Source organism: Rutidosis leptorrhynchoides, chromosome 1 (assembly GCF_046630445.1).
Source record: "Rutidosis leptorrhynchoides isolate AG116_Rl617_1_P2 chromosome 1, CSIRO_AGI_Rlap_v1, whole genome shotgun sequence".
In the NCBI taxonomy this organism is placed as follows: Eukaryota; Viridiplantae; Streptophyta; class Magnoliopsida; order Asterales; family Asteraceae; genus Rutidosis; species Rutidosis leptorrhynchoides.
The window spans coordinates 679,919,655-679,937,552 of NC_092333.1; the positions used below are offsets into that span (position 1 = coordinate 679,919,655).

The 17,898-nt window shown below is 35.8% G+C and overlaps 1 protein-coding gene across 1 annotated transcript; it reads right to left on the bottom strand.

Moving 5' to 3' along the window:
• Window positions 1–14,809: 14,809 nt before the first annotated feature.
• Window positions 14,810–17,507, bottom strand: LOC139851750 (uncharacterized). The gene is made up of 7 exons (XM_071840915.1): window positions 17,316–17,507; window positions 16,633–17,133; window positions 16,215–16,437; window positions 15,995–16,127; window positions 15,645–15,919; window positions 15,352–15,450; window positions 14,810–15,108 (listed from the first exon to the last, which is right to left on the bottom strand). Exons 1-7 carry the CDS (start codon window positions 17,505–17,507, stop codon window positions 14,810–14,812), a joined length of 1,722 nt encoding a protein of 573 aa, XP_071697016.1.
• Window positions 17,508–17,898: the final 391 nt, after the last annotated feature.

The window sequence follows — 17,898 nt, forward strand, 5'->3', positions numbered from 1 at the left end:
AGCTTGAATTTTTGTCTCCATACCCCCCATTCACGTTTTTTTTGGTGTATATATACATGCTCATTTTGATCCATTTTTACTACCATTTTCTTATCAAAAACACACACTCTTTCTTACTCTCTAAACTCCATAACAATCCAGCAAATAACCAAGAAGATCTAGCCATAAAAACCATACTAAAACACCATAAGAAAACTCTTACAACAACACTTCAAGAAAACCTTCCAAGAACACCAACTTACTTCCAATCTTTCATCCACTTCTATCACCCTTTTGATTCTAGCTTCTTACTCCTCTTTTACAGCAAACTTATCCAAGGAACTTGAGGTAGAATCTATGTTCATAACCTTATTCGATTCATATATATATAGCTATCTTATTTTGTGGTACAAAAGTTTAACAACAAGAACATAGTTTGAATGTTTTCAAACTTGTTTGCAAACTAAATAGATCCTTCTAACTTAACTTTTAAAATACTTCAAGACCTGTAATATAACTTATGTATATGCTAATTTAACAAGGTAAAACTTGGTTTTTCAAAGTATAAGTATTTTTAGAAAAATGGTCATTTAATGATTTTGTTGTAACAAAAATGTTTAACTTCATATGTTTCACTAATGTTTCACTTATGCCGTATGATTTTGAATACAAACCAAGGTATTTACAGTTCATAGTCTTAAAGAAGAACTCGATCCAAGAAGATGGCAATTTGAATCAACGAAAACGGATTTGTAACGAAGAAACTATGACCGAAACAAAATTGGTTATCCTAGATCATTTCAACTACGGGATCAATTGGAAAAAAATGATATAAATCACATATTTCTAAGATAACATGATATTTTATATATATGTACTTATAATTCAATTTTATATGGTTCAGGATCACCCGTAAACAACACGAGAAGATTAATCATAAGATCCCATGATTGTACGCAACACGTCATTTGACAACACCGGTACTTTATGTACGCAACACGTCATTTGACAACACCGGTACCATGGGTCAAGATTAATCTCGACCAACACATATACGATGGGTTTTTATTGATTTCGTTGGGGGTTTTATTTATTTCATTGCGGGTATATTAAACATCTAAAAATGAACCATTAAAATTGAATTACTAACATCGGACTGCTAACTACGGACTAAGGAATTATTCAAAGTATTAAAAATATAACAAGTATATATTTATAACGTTTGTTTAAAAATGAAAACATATTGATATATTATATATGGATAGGTTCGTGATATCAACCGGAAGACCGAGTCAAATTATTTATATCATCAAGACAAGAGTGAGTATATAGTCCCACTTTTAAACTCTAAATATTTCGGGATGAGAATACATGTATTTTATGTTTTACGATATGGACACAAGTAACTGAAAAATATGTTCTACGTTGAGTTGTACCACTGGCATACTTCCCTGTAGCTTGGTAACTAATATTTACAGCGGTATTGTAAACGCGAATCCTGTTGATAGATCTATCGGGCCTGACAACCCCAACCGGACTGGACGACCAGTATTCAACGGTTGCACAGTACTTCGTTTTTGTGACTACACTTGGTACGGTGTAGTAAGATTTCATATTAAAGGGAATATGCGACGTGAAAATGTTAAGTATGGTTACCGAGTGCTCAACCACTTAGAATACTTTTATTAAACTGTTTATATACGAAATCTTGTGGTCTATATATATATTGCTGCCGGCATTAAACCTATATCTCACCAACTTTATGTTGACCTTTTTAAAACATGTCTATTCTCAGGTGATTTCTAAAGCTTCCGCTGCATCATGTTGGATCTAACCAGGATCTTGCGTACGCATGTTTGTGTCAAAAATAAAACTGCATATCCGAGATGTTGTATTGTAAAATATGCTAGAAACCGTGTTGTTGTCATCATTTGTAAAGTTTGTAAGTCGAAGATTATCGCTAAACGTTAATCTTCTTTTTATTGTCTTAAGCTTGTAACAAAAATAATGGTTATGGTTTGTAATGTATAATATATGCAGTTTTCTTTCAAAAATGTCTCATATAGAGGTCAATACCTCGCAATGAAATCATACGTTATCTAACGCGTTCTTATGGTTAAGGACGGGTTATGACATGTGGTATCAGAGCGTTGGTCTTAGCGAACCAGGTTTGCATTAGTGTGTCTAACCGAGAAGTCGTTAGGATACATTAGTAAAGTCTGGACTTTGACCGGGTCTGATTTTAAAAACCATTGCTTATCACTGTTGGTTAAAAATTTATAGGTAAATATTATGTAAGTACTAATGGGTTAGTTGTTATGTGATAGATGTCGGGCTCGAAACTTATTATCACATTCAGCGACTCCGAATCAGAACCTTCAGATGGTGTTTCAGTCATTAACATATCCGATGACGAAAGTGGTATTTTTGGGGAAGACTCACAATTTCCGGATGAACCAACTATAAAAATATCGGAAAGTGAACCCGAGGAGGAAAGTGAACCCGAAGAGGAAAGTGAACCCGAAGAAGAAAGTGAACCCGAGGAAGAAATACTAGAAATTACGAAAGAAAAATTCGATCAAGGAAAGAAACGAAAAGCGAATGAATTAGAAAATTCAAATCCCGAACTTAGTGAGAATGACGTGGCACCAATTCCACTCAACACTACCACCCCTATTCCCGCTATTCCTATTAGTGCTATCCCCGCATCTAGTTCTTCGGCTCCTCAGCCAAAACGTAGGCAGACAGCTAGGATAAGCGTTAGGCCATTCATTGGAACTAAACGCCCTAGAAAATAGACCGAACGATGCACTGCCGTATTAAGCCATGGAATCATATAATGTTTTGTATAATATTATTAGTGTGGTTTGCTTAAAGTTTGATGTAAGATAAGCATATGTAAAATAGCGAAGTATGAAATGCAATAATTTTCCATGGTTAAGTATTATTTAGATTGTAGTAATTGGTTCTGTACTAAGCTATTAAGTATGAACATTAACGGGCAGGTACTACCCTAGATATAATTATAAAACGCTAATAAGAAGAAAAGGCTTTTATAATAATACCTGGTTCATATTATTAACAAGCTATAATGTACTATAAATACACACTACATCTATAATAATCCATGTGAATAATTATTTTCTTTCATTAGGAAATGGCGCGATTGAATCGAATGACGGAACAAGAACTCGAGGAACTCATCAACCAGCGAGTGAACGACAGAATGTTATGGGTTGAGGCTGCAAGAGCTGCTGCAGTTAATCCAAATCCTCGTGTAGGATGCTCCTACAAGACGTTTCAAGCTTGCAAACCTTCATCATTCAGTGGAACGGAAGGACCTATCGGTTTAACCCGATGGATAGAAAAGATGGAGACGGTGTTCAAAATCAGCGGTTGTGATGAAAAAGACATGACCAAGTATGCATCGTGCACTTTACAAGATAGTGCACTCACATGGTGGAAGAATTATGTGAAGGCGGTAGGAGGAGATGTAGCTTATGATACTCCATGGGAAGAATTCAAAGCAATGATAATCACCGAGTATTGTCCAAGGAATGAGGTTATTAAGTTAGAAGATGAGTTACGAAGTTTGAAGGTGGTTGGTACTGAAATCACCAACTACAACCAGCGATTCATGGAATTAGTTTTACTATGTCCTGAATTGGTTCCAACCGAAGCACGGAAGATTGAAATGTACAAAGGTGGTTTGCCCAAAAAGGTCAAGGCAAACGTTACGGCGTCGAAACCTAAGACAATTCATGAAGCTATAACCATGGCGAACGAGTTAATGGATCAGGTCATTCTGGATAAGAAAGCATTCACTACTGAGGTGAAGGTATCGAGTAACAAAAGGAAGTGGAACGGAAATTATGATCGAGGTTACCAACAGCAATCTTTTAAGAAACCAGAAACCCCGAAAGGTGCGGGTAGCGGTTCAGGCTTTGGTTACAAAGGACAAAGTCCTTTATGCAACCGTTGTCACAAACATCATTTTGGTTACTGCAGTGTGTTGTGCACCAAATGCAATAGACAGGGACATCTTGCTGAAGATTGTAAGGCTCTCGTTACAAATGCAAATGGTAACAAGACTCCTGCCACCAACGCAAATAGAACTGCTTTGGCTAACATTACTTGTTTTGGGTGTGGAAAACAAGGTCACTATAAGAGTCAGTGCCCGAATCCAGAAAAGAATGGCGGACCTGCTCGTGGAAGAGCGTTTGTTATTAATGCTAGAGAGGCACGAGAAGACCCGGAGCTTGTTACGGGTATGTTTACCATTAATAACTTATCAGCATCTATTTTATTTGATACTGGCGCCGATAGAAGTTACGTGTGTATAAATTTTTACACTAAATTGAATTGTTCATCATTACCTCTAGATGCTAAGTACTTGATTGAGTTAGCTAATGGTAAACTAATTAAAGCCGATAAAATTTGTCGTGATTGTGAAATAAATCTAGCCGGAGAAACGTTTAAAATCGACTTAATACCCGTGGAATTAGGAGGTTTTGATGTAATAGTCGGCATGGACTGGATGTCCAAAATAGGAGCGGAAATTGTTTGTGCCAAGAAGGCAATTCGTATTCCTGGTAAGGATAAAATACCGGTGATGATTTATGGAGAGAAGAGTAAGTCAAAGCTAAAACTCATTAGCTGTTTGAAAGCCAAGAAGTGTTTAGAAAAGGGATGTTACGCTATTTTAGCACATGTTAATAAAGTCGAAAAGAAAGAAAAGTGCATCAACGACGTGCCTGTGGCAAGAGATTTTCCTGAAGTTTTTCCGGAAGAATTGCCGGGATTACCTCCATTTAGATCGGTAGAATTTCAAATAGATTTAGTACCAGGAGCTGCACCAGTGGCTCGTGCTCCATATAGACTTGCACCGTCCGAGTTAAAAGAACTTCAAAGTCAGTTAAAAGAATTACTGGACCGTGGATTCATACGACCGAGTACTTCACCGTGGGGAGCTCCAATTTTGTTTGTTAAGAAGAAAGATGGATCTTTTAGGATGTGTATAGACTATCGTGAATTAAATAAGTTAACTATCAAGAATCGGTATCCACTACCGAGAATTGATGACTTATTTGATCAATTGCAAGGATCATGTGTTTATTCAAAAATCGACTTAAGATCGGGCTATCATCAACTACGCGTCAAAGAAGAGGACATTCCGAAAACTGCTTTTCGGACACGTTATGGTCATTACGAATTTTTGGTTATGCCGTTTGGATTGACGAATGCGCCAGCTGTATTCATGGACCTCATGAATCGAGTTTGTAGTCCGTATTTAGATAAGTTTGTTATCGTTTTCATTGATGATATTCTTATCTATTCCAAGAGTGAGCAAGAGCATGAAGAGCATTTAAGGTTGATACTGGAGTTGTTGAGAAAAGAACAACTTTATGCTAAATTTTCTAAGTGTGCTTTCTGGTTGAAAGAAGTGCAATTTCTTGGTCACGTTGTTAATAGCGAAGGAATTCAGGTTGATCCAGCAAAAACTGAAGCTATTGAAAAATGGGAGACTCCTAAGACACCAACGCAGATACGCCAATTTTTGGGTTTAGCCGGTTATTATAGAAGGTTTATTCAAGATTTTTCCCGAATAGCTAAACCGTTGACAGCATTAACGCAAAAAGGGAAGAAATATGAATGGACCTCGGAGCAGGAGAACGCATTTCAAATACTGAAGAAGAAGTTAACTACGGCGCCTATTTTATCATTACCAGAAGGGAACGATGATTTTGAAATATATTGTGACGCTTCGCGACAAGGTTTTGGTTGTGTTCTTATGCAACGAAAGAAAGTAATTGCATTTGCATCCCGACAATTGAAGATTCACGAGCGGAATTATACGACGCATGATCTAGAATTGGGAGCAGTCGTGTTTGCATTGAAGATGTGGAGACACTACTTGTATGGGGTTAAATTCACTGTGTTTACTGATCATAAAAGCCTTCAACATATTTTTGATCAGAAACAATTGAACATGAGGCAACGTAGGTGGGTCGAGTTAATAAACGACTATGATTGTGAAATTCGTTATCATCCCGGAAAGGCGAACGTGGTGGCCGATGCTTTAAGCAGAAAGGAACGAGAACCAATTCGAGTGCGAGCAATGAATATAAAAATTCGCATGAATCTCAACTCACAAATCAAAGAAGTTCAACGAGAAGCACTTACTAAAGAAAATAAAGGAAATGAAATAATGAAAAAGTATGAGAAGCAACTCGTTATGCGGGAAGATGGAATTCGATATTTTGCAAATCGTATTTGGGTACCGAAGTTGGGTGGATTAAGGAAGTTGATATTGAACGAGGCACATAAGACAAGATACTCGATACATCCTGTAGTTGGAAAGATGTACCAAGATCTTAAGACGCATTATTGGTGGCCTAATTTGAAGACAGACGTTGCAACATATGTTGGGGAATGTTTAACTTGTTCCAGAGTCAAAGCAGAACACCAGAAGCCGTCAGGGTTACTTCAACAACCAGAAATTCCAGAATGGAAATGGGACGGTATTACCATGGATTTCATCACGAAGTTACCAAAGACTGCCTGGGGATACGACACCATTTGGGTAATTGTTGATCGTCTTACCAAATCTGCACATTTCTTGCCTATAAAGGAAACAGATAGAATGGAGAAATTATTACGATTATATATAAAGGAAATAGTTTCAAGGCATGGAATACCTATTTCCATTATATCCGATCGTGATAGTAGATTTACCTCAAAGTTTTGGCAATCACTACAGGAGGCACTAGGAACTCGTTTGGATATGAGTACCGCATATCATCCACAAACCGATGGACAGAGTGAGAGAACAATTCAGACTCTTGAAGACATGCTCAGGGCATGTGTGATCGATTTTGGAAACGGATGGGATAAATATCTACCGTTAGCAGAATTCTCGTATAATAATAGTTATCATGCGAGCATTGGAGCTGCGCCATTCGAAGCATTGTACGGAAGGAAGTGTAGATCTCCTATCTGTTGGAATGAAGTAGGAGATCGACATTTAACTGGTCCCGAAATCATACACGAAACAACCGAGAAGATAGTACAAATCAAGGAGAGATTGAAAACAGCTCGTAGTCGCCAAAAGAGCTACGCCGATGTTCGAAGGAAACCATTAGAGTTTCAGGTCGGGGACATGGTTATGCTAAAGGTGTCACCTTGGAAAGGTGTGATACGTTTTGGAAAAAGGGGTAAACTGAACCCAAGGTACGTAGGCCCGTTTAAGATCATCGAACGCATTGGACCGGTAGTTTATCGGCTCGAGTTACCGCAACAACTCGCTGGAGTACATAATACCTTTCACGTCTCAAACCTGAAGAAGTGTCTTGCAAAGGAAGACCTCACCATTCCTCTTGAAGAAATCCATGTCGACGAGAAACTACAATTCGTCGAAGAACCAATCGAAATCATGGACCGTGAAGTTAAACAGCTCAAACAGAGCAATATACCGATTGTTAAGGTTCGTTGGAATGCTAGAAGAGGTCCCGAGTTTACGTGGGAACGAGAGGATCAAATGAAACAAAAGTATCCACACTTGTTTCTCGATAACGCAAAATAGGTACAATTTTAAAATTTCGGGACGAAATTTATTTAACGGGGAGGTAATGTAACGACCCGCACTTTTTCGATCATACTATACTTATAAGATTAATATTTACATAAATTAAACCTTGCCAACATGATAAGCAATCCAAATTGTCGAGACTTATATTTCCGAAAAGAGTTTTACACAACGTTTGACCGTCTAGTTTGACCGATGATATCACGAACTATACAATATATGATAATTATACGTTTGTGTATATAAATGTATATATACATATTTAACATGATTAATAAATGTTTTAATATCTCATTTTATATTAATAACAACAAGTTATATGTGTATTTTGAAACTACTAACTTAAGTTTTCAAAACGATAACTATACGTAACATTATTTGACATAAATACTTAAGACATATAATGTTTATACATATATTGTATAAGTAATGTATTTAATCACTTTTAAAGACTTAAATACATAAAACCATATAAGTGTATTCACAAAAGATAGCTATATTTGAATCCTCATTCCATTTTTCACAAAATTTCTATACGTATACCTAGAGTATTTATACTCGTATCATACCTAGCTTTTATACGTATTTACTAATAGTAAATACACATCAAATCACCACCAAACCTACTCTTGTTACTGCCCTTAGAGCTAGGTAATTGAACTTGGATGCAAATAAGACTAGATACATAAAATGATAGCTTGAATTTTTGTCTCCATACCCCCCATTCACGTTTTTTTTGGTGTATATATACATGCTCATTTTGATCCATTTTTACTACCATTTTCTTATCAAAAACACACACTCTTTCTTACTCTCTAAACTCCATAACAATCCAGCAAATAACCAAGAAGATCTAGCCATAAAAACCATACTAAAACACCATAAGAAAACTCTTACAACAACACTTCAAGAAAACCTTCCAAGAACACCAACTTACTTCCAATCTTTCATCCACTTCTATCACCCTTTTGATTCTAGCTTCTTACTCCTCTTTTACAGCAAACTTATCCAAGGAACTTGAGGTAGAATCTATGTTCATAACCTTATTCGATTCATATATATATAGCTATCTTATTTTGTGGTACAAAAGTTTAACAACAAGAACATAGTTTGAATGTTTTCAAACTTGTTTGCAAACTAAATAGATCCTTCTAACTTAACTTTTAAAATACTTCAAGACCTGTAATATAACTTATGTATATGCTAATTTAACAAGGTAAAACTTGGTTTTTCAAAGTATAAGTATTTTTAGAAAAATGGTCATTTAATGATTTTGTTGTAACAAAAATGTTTAACTTCATATGTTTCACTAATGTTTCACTTATGCCGTATGATTTTGAATACAAACCAAGGTATTTACAGTTCATAGTCTTAAAGAAGAACTCGATCCAAGAAGATGGCAATTTGAATCAACGAAAACGGATTTGTAACGAAGAAACTATGACCGAAACAAAATTGGTTATCCTAGATCATTTCAACTACGGGATCAATTGGAAAAAAATGATATAAATCACATATTTCTAAGATAACATGATATTTTATATATATGTACTTATAATTCAATTTTATATGGTTCAGGATCACCCGTAAACAACACGAGAAGATTAATCATAAGATCCCATGATTGTACGCAACACGTCATTTGACAACACCGGTACTTTATGTACGCAACACGTCATTTGACAACACCGGTACCATGGGTCAAGATTAATCTCGACCAACACATATACGATGGGGTTTTATTGATTTCGTTGGGGGGTTTTATTTATTTCATTGCGGGTATATTAAACATCTAAAAATGAACCATTAAAATTGAATTACTAACATCGGACTGCTAACTACGGACTAAGGAATTATTCAAAGTATTAAAAATATAACAAGTATATATTTATAACGTTTGTTTAAAAATGAAAACATATTGATATATTATATATGGATAGGTTCGTGATATCAACCGGAAGACCGAGTCAAATTATTTATATCATCAAGACAAGAGTGAGTATATAGTCCCACTTTTAAACTCTAAATATTTCGGGATGAGAATACATGTATTTTATGTTTTACGATATGGACACAAGTAACTGAAAAATATGTTCTACGTTGAGTTGTACCACTGGCATACTTCCCTGTAGCTTGGTAACTAATATTTACAGCGGTATTGTAAACGCGAATCCTGTTGATAGATCTATCGGGCCTGACAACCCCAACCGGACTGGACGACCAGTATTCAACGGTTGCACAGTACTTCGTTTTTGTGACTACACTTGGTACGGTGTAGTAAGATTTCATATTAAAGGGAATATGCGACGTGAAAATGTTAAGTATGGTTACCGAGTGCTCAACCACTTAGAATACTTTTATTAAACTGTTTATATACGAAATCTTGTGGTCTATATATATATTGCTGCCGGCATTAAACCTATATCTCACCAACTTTATGTTGACCTTTTTAAAACATGTCTATTCTCAGGTGATTTCTAAAGCTTCCGCTGCATCATGTTGGATCTAACCAGGATCTTGCGTACGCATGTTTGTGTCAAAAATAAAACTGCATATCCGAGATGTTGTATTGTAAAATATGCTAGAAACCGTGTTGTTGTCATCATTTGTAAAGTTTGTAAGTCGAAGATTATCGCTAAACGTTAATCTTCTTTTTATTGTCTTAAGCTTGTAACAAAAATAATGGTTATGGTTTGTAATGTATAATATATGCAGTTTTCTTTCAAAAATGTCTCATATAGAGGTCAATACCTCGCAATGAAATCATACGTTATCTAACGCGTTCTTATGGTTAAGGACGGGTTATGACAGCGCTACAATATAAAAGAAACTGTGTTAGTTTCTAAATTCTGAAATCTCTAAGTTTAAAAATATGAATGTTTTGAAGTAGTGTTGGGAACTGATACATGAATTAGTATAATATAATGAAACTTGATCAACTTCATTATATTATAGTAAGTCATGTTAAGTTTCTAATGGAATGTGATGATTCACAGTACCATCATCATGTGCCATGTTACACGGCTCTTACATTCTATCAAGTCTCCAAACATATTAGAACGTATCACCTTGATAGTTCTATTTTTTTGGAATATTCGAGTAATTTAACGAATCAAGATCGTGCCATTACAATTTCATTCTAAAACCAATAGCAAGGTTCATTCCAAATTTCCTACCTACGAATTTCGGACCATTGTTCGCTTGGCTCGAGGACGGGAAGAAGAAATGAAGGGACAAAACCTCAGAATAGAAATAGGAACATAAACCACAGCAAATAAGAGAGAGCATTAACTGTGGATGACAATGATTTTAAGGGACGGGAGTAGGAACATCGAAATATAAGGGAAGGTATAAAACCTAACAACAACCCCGAAACTACAAACCGTGCATATCAATACGTATTGCAACGTAAAGGCACGGGAGAATTAAAAACATTATAATTCCAAGGAAAGGATAAAAGAGAATAGATTCTTCTGGTGATAGATGAAAAAGAAGAATGAAAGATATGAAAGTTAGAAATATAACAAGGGTTAGAATGGGATGGAGCATATTAGCGAATGTCTTAAAGTAGGAACTAAAGAGAAAGAATAGAAGATGTGGGAAGAAAGAAAGGGAAGGAGGTAAATTTATAGTGAAATATTCGACAAAGAAATCAAAACAGATTGCCGCGTTAAATCAAAGAAGATCCTGATCGCCGCAAAACTAAATCTTATTACATAAGATTTTCTTTAAAACCCTTAAATCCCGGAAATCGATCATAATCACGTCATCGGTTACAACAATTCTAGATTTACTCATTTCACTCTTTTGTGATAGCTTCGCTCGTGCGTCTCACATAACCAAATCGTTTTATCTAAATCTTTCAATAATGATAAAATTTCATTATTATCTCTTATTCGTCATGAAAACATTCCTATTGTTGTTTATGACAACCTCTACCAAATTTCGAGGACGAAATTTCTTTAACGGATGGGTACTGTAACGACCCGGAAATTTCCGACCAAATTTAAACTCTAATCTCTATATGGTTCCGACACGATAAGCAAAAACCCTAAAGTTGACCCGCACTTTTTCGATCATTCTATACTTATAAGATTAATATTTACATAAATTAAACCTTACCAACATGATAAGCAATCCAAATTGTTGAGACTTATGTTTTCGATAAGAGATTTACACAACGTTTGACCGTCTAGTTTGACCGATGATATCACGAACTATACAATATATGATAATTATACGTTTGTGTATATATATATATATACATATTTAACATGATCTAAAAATGTTTTAATATCTCATTTTGTATTAATAACAATAAGTTATAAGTATATTTTGAAACTACTAACTTAAGTTTTCAAAACGATAACCATACGTAACGTTATTTGACTTAAATACTTATGACCTATAATGTTTATACATATATCGTATAAGTAATGTATTTAATCACTTTTAAAGACTTAAATACATAAAACAATATAAGTATATTTACAAAAGATAGCTATATTTGAATCCTCGTTCCGTTTTCTCAAAGATTTCTATACGTATACCTAGGGTATATGTACCCGTATCATACGCAGCTTCTAGATGTATTTACTATTGGTATATACCAATAAAAATCTGCTCCTTAGAAGCCTTAAATGATTAAGAAACATGTGGAACCAACCATTTGTCAAGTAGCATGCATTATTTAGCAAGAAAACAAAGTTAGGTATCTTTTTTTTCCTTTATAACCTAAAAACGTTTTTATGCATGCACACCATTTCTTCACCCCATTTTCTCATATTTACACTCCCATTTCTCTCTCAAAATACTCTTAACTTCATACTTGATCATCTACAAGCATTTTCCCCATCATTTAGCTTTAAAAACCTTACTTAATCACCATAAGAAAACCATACAAAAACACTTCAAGAAATCCTTCCAAGAACACAAACTTACTTCCAATCTTTCATCCACTTCCATCACCCTTTTGGTTCTAGGTTCTTACTCCTCTTTTACAGCAACCTTGTCCAAGGAACTTGAGGTAGTAACTATGTTCATAACCTTATTCGATTCATATATATATAGCTATCTTATTTTGTGGTATAAAATTTTAACAACAAGAACATAGTTTGAAAGTTTTCAAACTTGTTTGCAAACTAAATAGATCCTTCTAACTTAACTTTTAAAATACTCCAAGACTTGTAATATAACTTAAATATATGCTAATTTAACAAGGTAAAACTTGGTTTTTCAAAGAATACCTTAAAAACTGTTTATACGACGTCGGAGTGTAACCGGGGACTGTTTTGGGTTGGATAATTAAAAACCATCTTAAACTTTGAATTGGAGGTTTATGTTCTGGAAAAATGATTTTTACTATGAATATGATAACACATAAAAATTTCATGATTTAATTCAAAGTATAAGTATTTTTTAGAAAAATAATCATTTAAGGTTGTTTACATAAAGGAAAATGTTTAACTTCATAAGTTTCACTAAAGTTTCACCTATGCCGTGTGATTTTGAATACAAACTAAGGTATTTACAGTTCATGGTCTTAAAGAGGGACTCGATCCAAGGAGATGGCAAGTTGAATCAACGAAAACGGAGTTGTAACAAAGAAACTATGACCGAAACAAAATCGGATATCCAAGACTAGTTTAGCCACGAAAATAATTGGGAAAAATTAAATAAATCACATCTTTTTAAGATAACATGATATTTTATATATATGTATTTATAATTCAATTTTATATGGTTCAGGATCACCCGTAAACAATACGAGAAGATTAATCATAAGATCCCATGTTTGTACGCAACACGTCATTTGACAACACCGGTACTTTATGTACGCAACACGTCATTTGACAACACCGGTACCGTGGGTCAAGATTAATCTCGACCAATACATATACGATGGGGTTTTATTTATTTCGTTGGGGGTTTTATTTATTTCATTGCGGGTATATTAAACATCTAAAAATGAACCATTAAAATTGAATTACTAACAACGAACTGCTAACTACGGACTAAGGAATTATTAAAAGTATTAAAAGTATAACAAGTATATATATGTGACGTTGTTTAAAAAGAAAAGGTATTGATATATTATATATGGATAGGTTCGTGATATCAACCGGAGACCAAGTCAAATTATATATATCTTCAAGACGAAAGTGAGTATATAGTCCCACTTTTAAACTCTAAATATTTCGGGATGAGAATACATGTATTTTATGTTTTACGATATGGACACAAGTAACTGAAAAATATGTTCTACGTTGAGTTGTACCACTGGCATACTTCCCTGTAGCTTGGTAACTAATATTTACAGCGGTATTGTAAACGCGAATCCTGTTGATAGATCTATCGGGCCTGACAACCCCAACCGGACTGGACGACCAGTATTCAACGGTTGCACAGTACTTCGTTTTTGTGACTACACTTGGTACGGTGTAGTAAGATTTCATATTAAAGGGAATATGCGACGTGAAAATGTTAAGTATGGTTACCGAGTGCTCAACCACTTAGAATACTTTTATTAAACTGTTTATATACGAAATCTTGTGGTCTATATATATATTGCTGCCGGCATTAAACCTATATCTCACCAACTTTATGTTGACATTTTAAAGCATGTTATTCTCAGGTATGAATTAAGTCTTCCGCTGTGCATTAGCTCGTACTAAGGATACTACTTGAGGCCATTAAGGACTTATATCATAAGGCATTGCATTCGAGTCATTGAAGTTCATAGAGACTATTATTAAGTAAATGGCGGTTTATGTCATTTGAATATTATGAAATGTCAGGCGAATATGTCAATTCTGGATGTAACTATAGATTGCCTTTTAAGAATAAATGCAACGTTTGTAAGATGTATCATATAGAGGGCAAGTACCTCGCAATGTTATCAACTATTGTAATTCATTTGTAATCAATATAGACAACGTCCGGATGATTAGTTTCGGATCCTTTCAATATAGCACTACGCATAAAATTTCTTTAAATTCATTGCATTCCAAGCTCTTTCATATTGCTCGCCGGATGGCGTAGCAAGCATGTATGATCCGTTCTGATTTACTTTTGTGACCTTATAAGGTCCTTTCCATTTTGGTGCCAATTTCCCAAATTTAATCTGCCTGCTTGCCTCATTATCTCGTAGCACCAAATCGCCAACTTCAAATTGTGTATGCTTCACTTTTTTGTTATAATATTTTGCCATCTTATGCTTGTGATCTGCTTGCCGGATGTCGGCCATCAATCGCCTTTCAATCGCCTTTCTTCCAACAAATTAAGATTTTCCCTCAATGCTTCAGAATTAGCTTCAATATCAAACGCCATAATGCGTTGTGTTGGAACACATATTTCGGCTGGTATCACTGCTTCTGTACCATACACTAAACTGAAGGGTGTTTCTCCCGTGCTCCGTTTTGGAGTTGTCCGGTGTGCCCATAGCACATTTGGCAGTTCGTCAACCCAACCAGTTTGACTTAATCCCAAACGTGCCTTAATGCCAGCAACAATTTCTTTGTTAGTAACTTCCACTTGCCCATTCGCTTGAGGATGAGCAACAGATGTAAAGTTTTGCTTTATTCCTAGCTCTTCACACCAACTTCGAAATGGATTCTCTGCAAATTGCTTGCCATTGTCACTGACAATTTCATTTGGAACCCCATAACGGCACACTATATCGTGCCACACAAACTTCTTGACATTTTCTCCTGTAATCTTTGCTAAAGCCTTTGCTTCAACCCACTTTGTGAAAAAATCAATTGCTACCACCAAGAACTTAGCATTACCAGTGCTTCTATTGAATGGTCCCACAATATTAATCGCCCATTTGCAGAACGGCCAAGCGGATGACACTGGTATCAAGTCATACTTTGGGAGACGCTGAACTGTCCCATGTGACAGTTCTCACATGTTTTTATGATCTCTGCAACATCTCGATAAAGGGTAGGCCAAAAATATCCTTGTCGCATAATCCGTGATGCCACAGTACGGAAGCCGGAATGTTGAGAACAAACTCCTTCATGCATTTCTTTGACTACCTTTAATGCTTCATCATTGGTTAAACACCTTAACAACGGACCATTGTAAGACTTTTGATAAAGAGCACCATTAACTATTTCATACATTGGTGCTGTTACTCTTATCATTCTGGCTTCCGTCTTGTCAATGGGTAACCCTCCGTCATGCAAATACCTCAAATATGGAGTCATCCAAGTTTCCATGGCACTTTCAACTATCGCCATAATTGGTTTTTCATGTATTGATTTTTCCTTAAGTTCTTCAATTAACACTCGCTTGTGCAAATGATCAAAGGTTAAAGTAGCTAGCTTGCTTAAGATGTCAGCCTTCTTGTTCCTATTTCGAGGTATTTGCACGACTTCAAGGTTATCAAATTTCTTTGAAATTGCTTCTACCAACTTTACATATTGCCTCATTGATGTATCTCTTGCATCAAACGTTCCATTAACTTGCTGGGCCACAATTTGAGAATCAACATATGCCCTTAGGTTTGTTATGCCCATTTCCACTGCTAGGCGTAAGCCGGAGAGTAATGCCTCGTACTCTGCTTCATTGTTGGACGCATAAAAACAAAATTTCAATGCATAAGTATACTCTTCTCCATCTGGACTTGTTAGAGCCAGTCCTGCACCTGTTCCTTCTTCACTGGAGGCCCCATCAGTTTGTAATTCCCAAACATGCTGTTGTGGTGCCATTTTGTTGTCGTACTCCACTTTTTCATTTGTTTCCAGAAGAAAATCTTCCAATATTTGTCCTTTAACCGCATTTCTGGGAGCAAAATTGATTTCATATTCGCCCAACTCGATGGCCCATTTCGCTAGATGGTCAGATGACTCTGGACGCCGGAGTATTTGCTTCAACGGTTGATCTGTTAACACCAAGATAGGATGACCTTGAAAATACATTCGTAAACGTCATGCAGTATGCACAAGGGCATAAACCATGCGATGAATTGGTGGATAATTTGTTTCACTGAGCTGCAATACTTTGCTAACAAAATATATAGGCATTTGCAAGCCGTTCCGTTCTGCGATTAAGACAGAACTAACTGCTTCCTTTGAGACAGCTAAATACAAAATCAAAGTCTCTCCTTCCTTTGGTGCTGTTAACGTAGGTAATGTTTTCAACAATTGCTTGACCTCTTGGAATGCACTCTCGGCTTCTGCCGTCCATACAAAATCTTTTTTATTTAGACAACTTTTTAAAACCTTCATGAATGGAAGCGACTTTTCAGCTGCTTTGGATAAAAATCTTGTTAATGCTGCTAAACATCCATGTAACCGTTGAACGTCTTTCCTGCTGGCTGGCGACTTCATCTCTTCAATTGCTTGAATTTTCTTAGGATTAGCTTTAATACCTCGTTCTGTAACAATATGGCCTAAAAATTTTCCTTCTTCTACGCCAAACGTACACTTCTTAGGATTTAACTTCATATTGATTTTTCGCAAAGATACAAAAGTCTCTTGTATATCTCGCAACATTTTTTCTTCAGTATGACTTTTTATGACGATGTCGTCGACATAAGCCTCCAAGTTTCGCCCAATTTGATCCTTAAACGCCATATCAATAAGTCGTTGATATGTTGCTCCTGCATTCTTCAGACCAAAAGGCATTTTGCCAATGATTCAACCTTCCAATCTATTTCAGGTAAAGGATAATTATCCTTTGGGCATGCTTTATTGATATCTGTGAAATCTGCACACATCCGCCATGAGTTGTCCGACTTCCTTACCATGACTGGATTTGCCACCCACGTCTGATATTTAACTTCTCGCAAGATTCCGGCATCCACCAAACTTCGTACCTCATCACGGAGGAATTTACTTCTTTCTGGCTCCATGCCTCGCTTCTTTTGACAAACAGGATGTATATTAGGATTTACATTTAACCTATGTTCTGCAACTTCCCTTGGGACACCGGTCATGTCAGATGGTTGCCATGCAAAGACGTCTAAATTTGTTGCCAAAATGTTGTATAATTTTTCTTTACATGCCGTAGATAATGTATGTCCAATTATGATCTTTTGATCTGGAAATTGTAGATTTGGCGAGATTGAACCATTATCATGTATTATTGGCTTAATTTAACGACCGGTCCTAATCCTCCCGGAGGAAGTCTTCAACAGTTGGTCCCATTGCGATGATCGACTCCAAATAATGTCCTTAATATGAGCTAACGCACAACGGAAGACTTAATTCGTACATGAGAATAACATGCTTTAAAACGTCAACATAAAGTTGGTGAGATATATAGGTTTGATGCTAGCAGCGTTATAACTATGGACCACAAGATTTCATATTTATACATAATACACT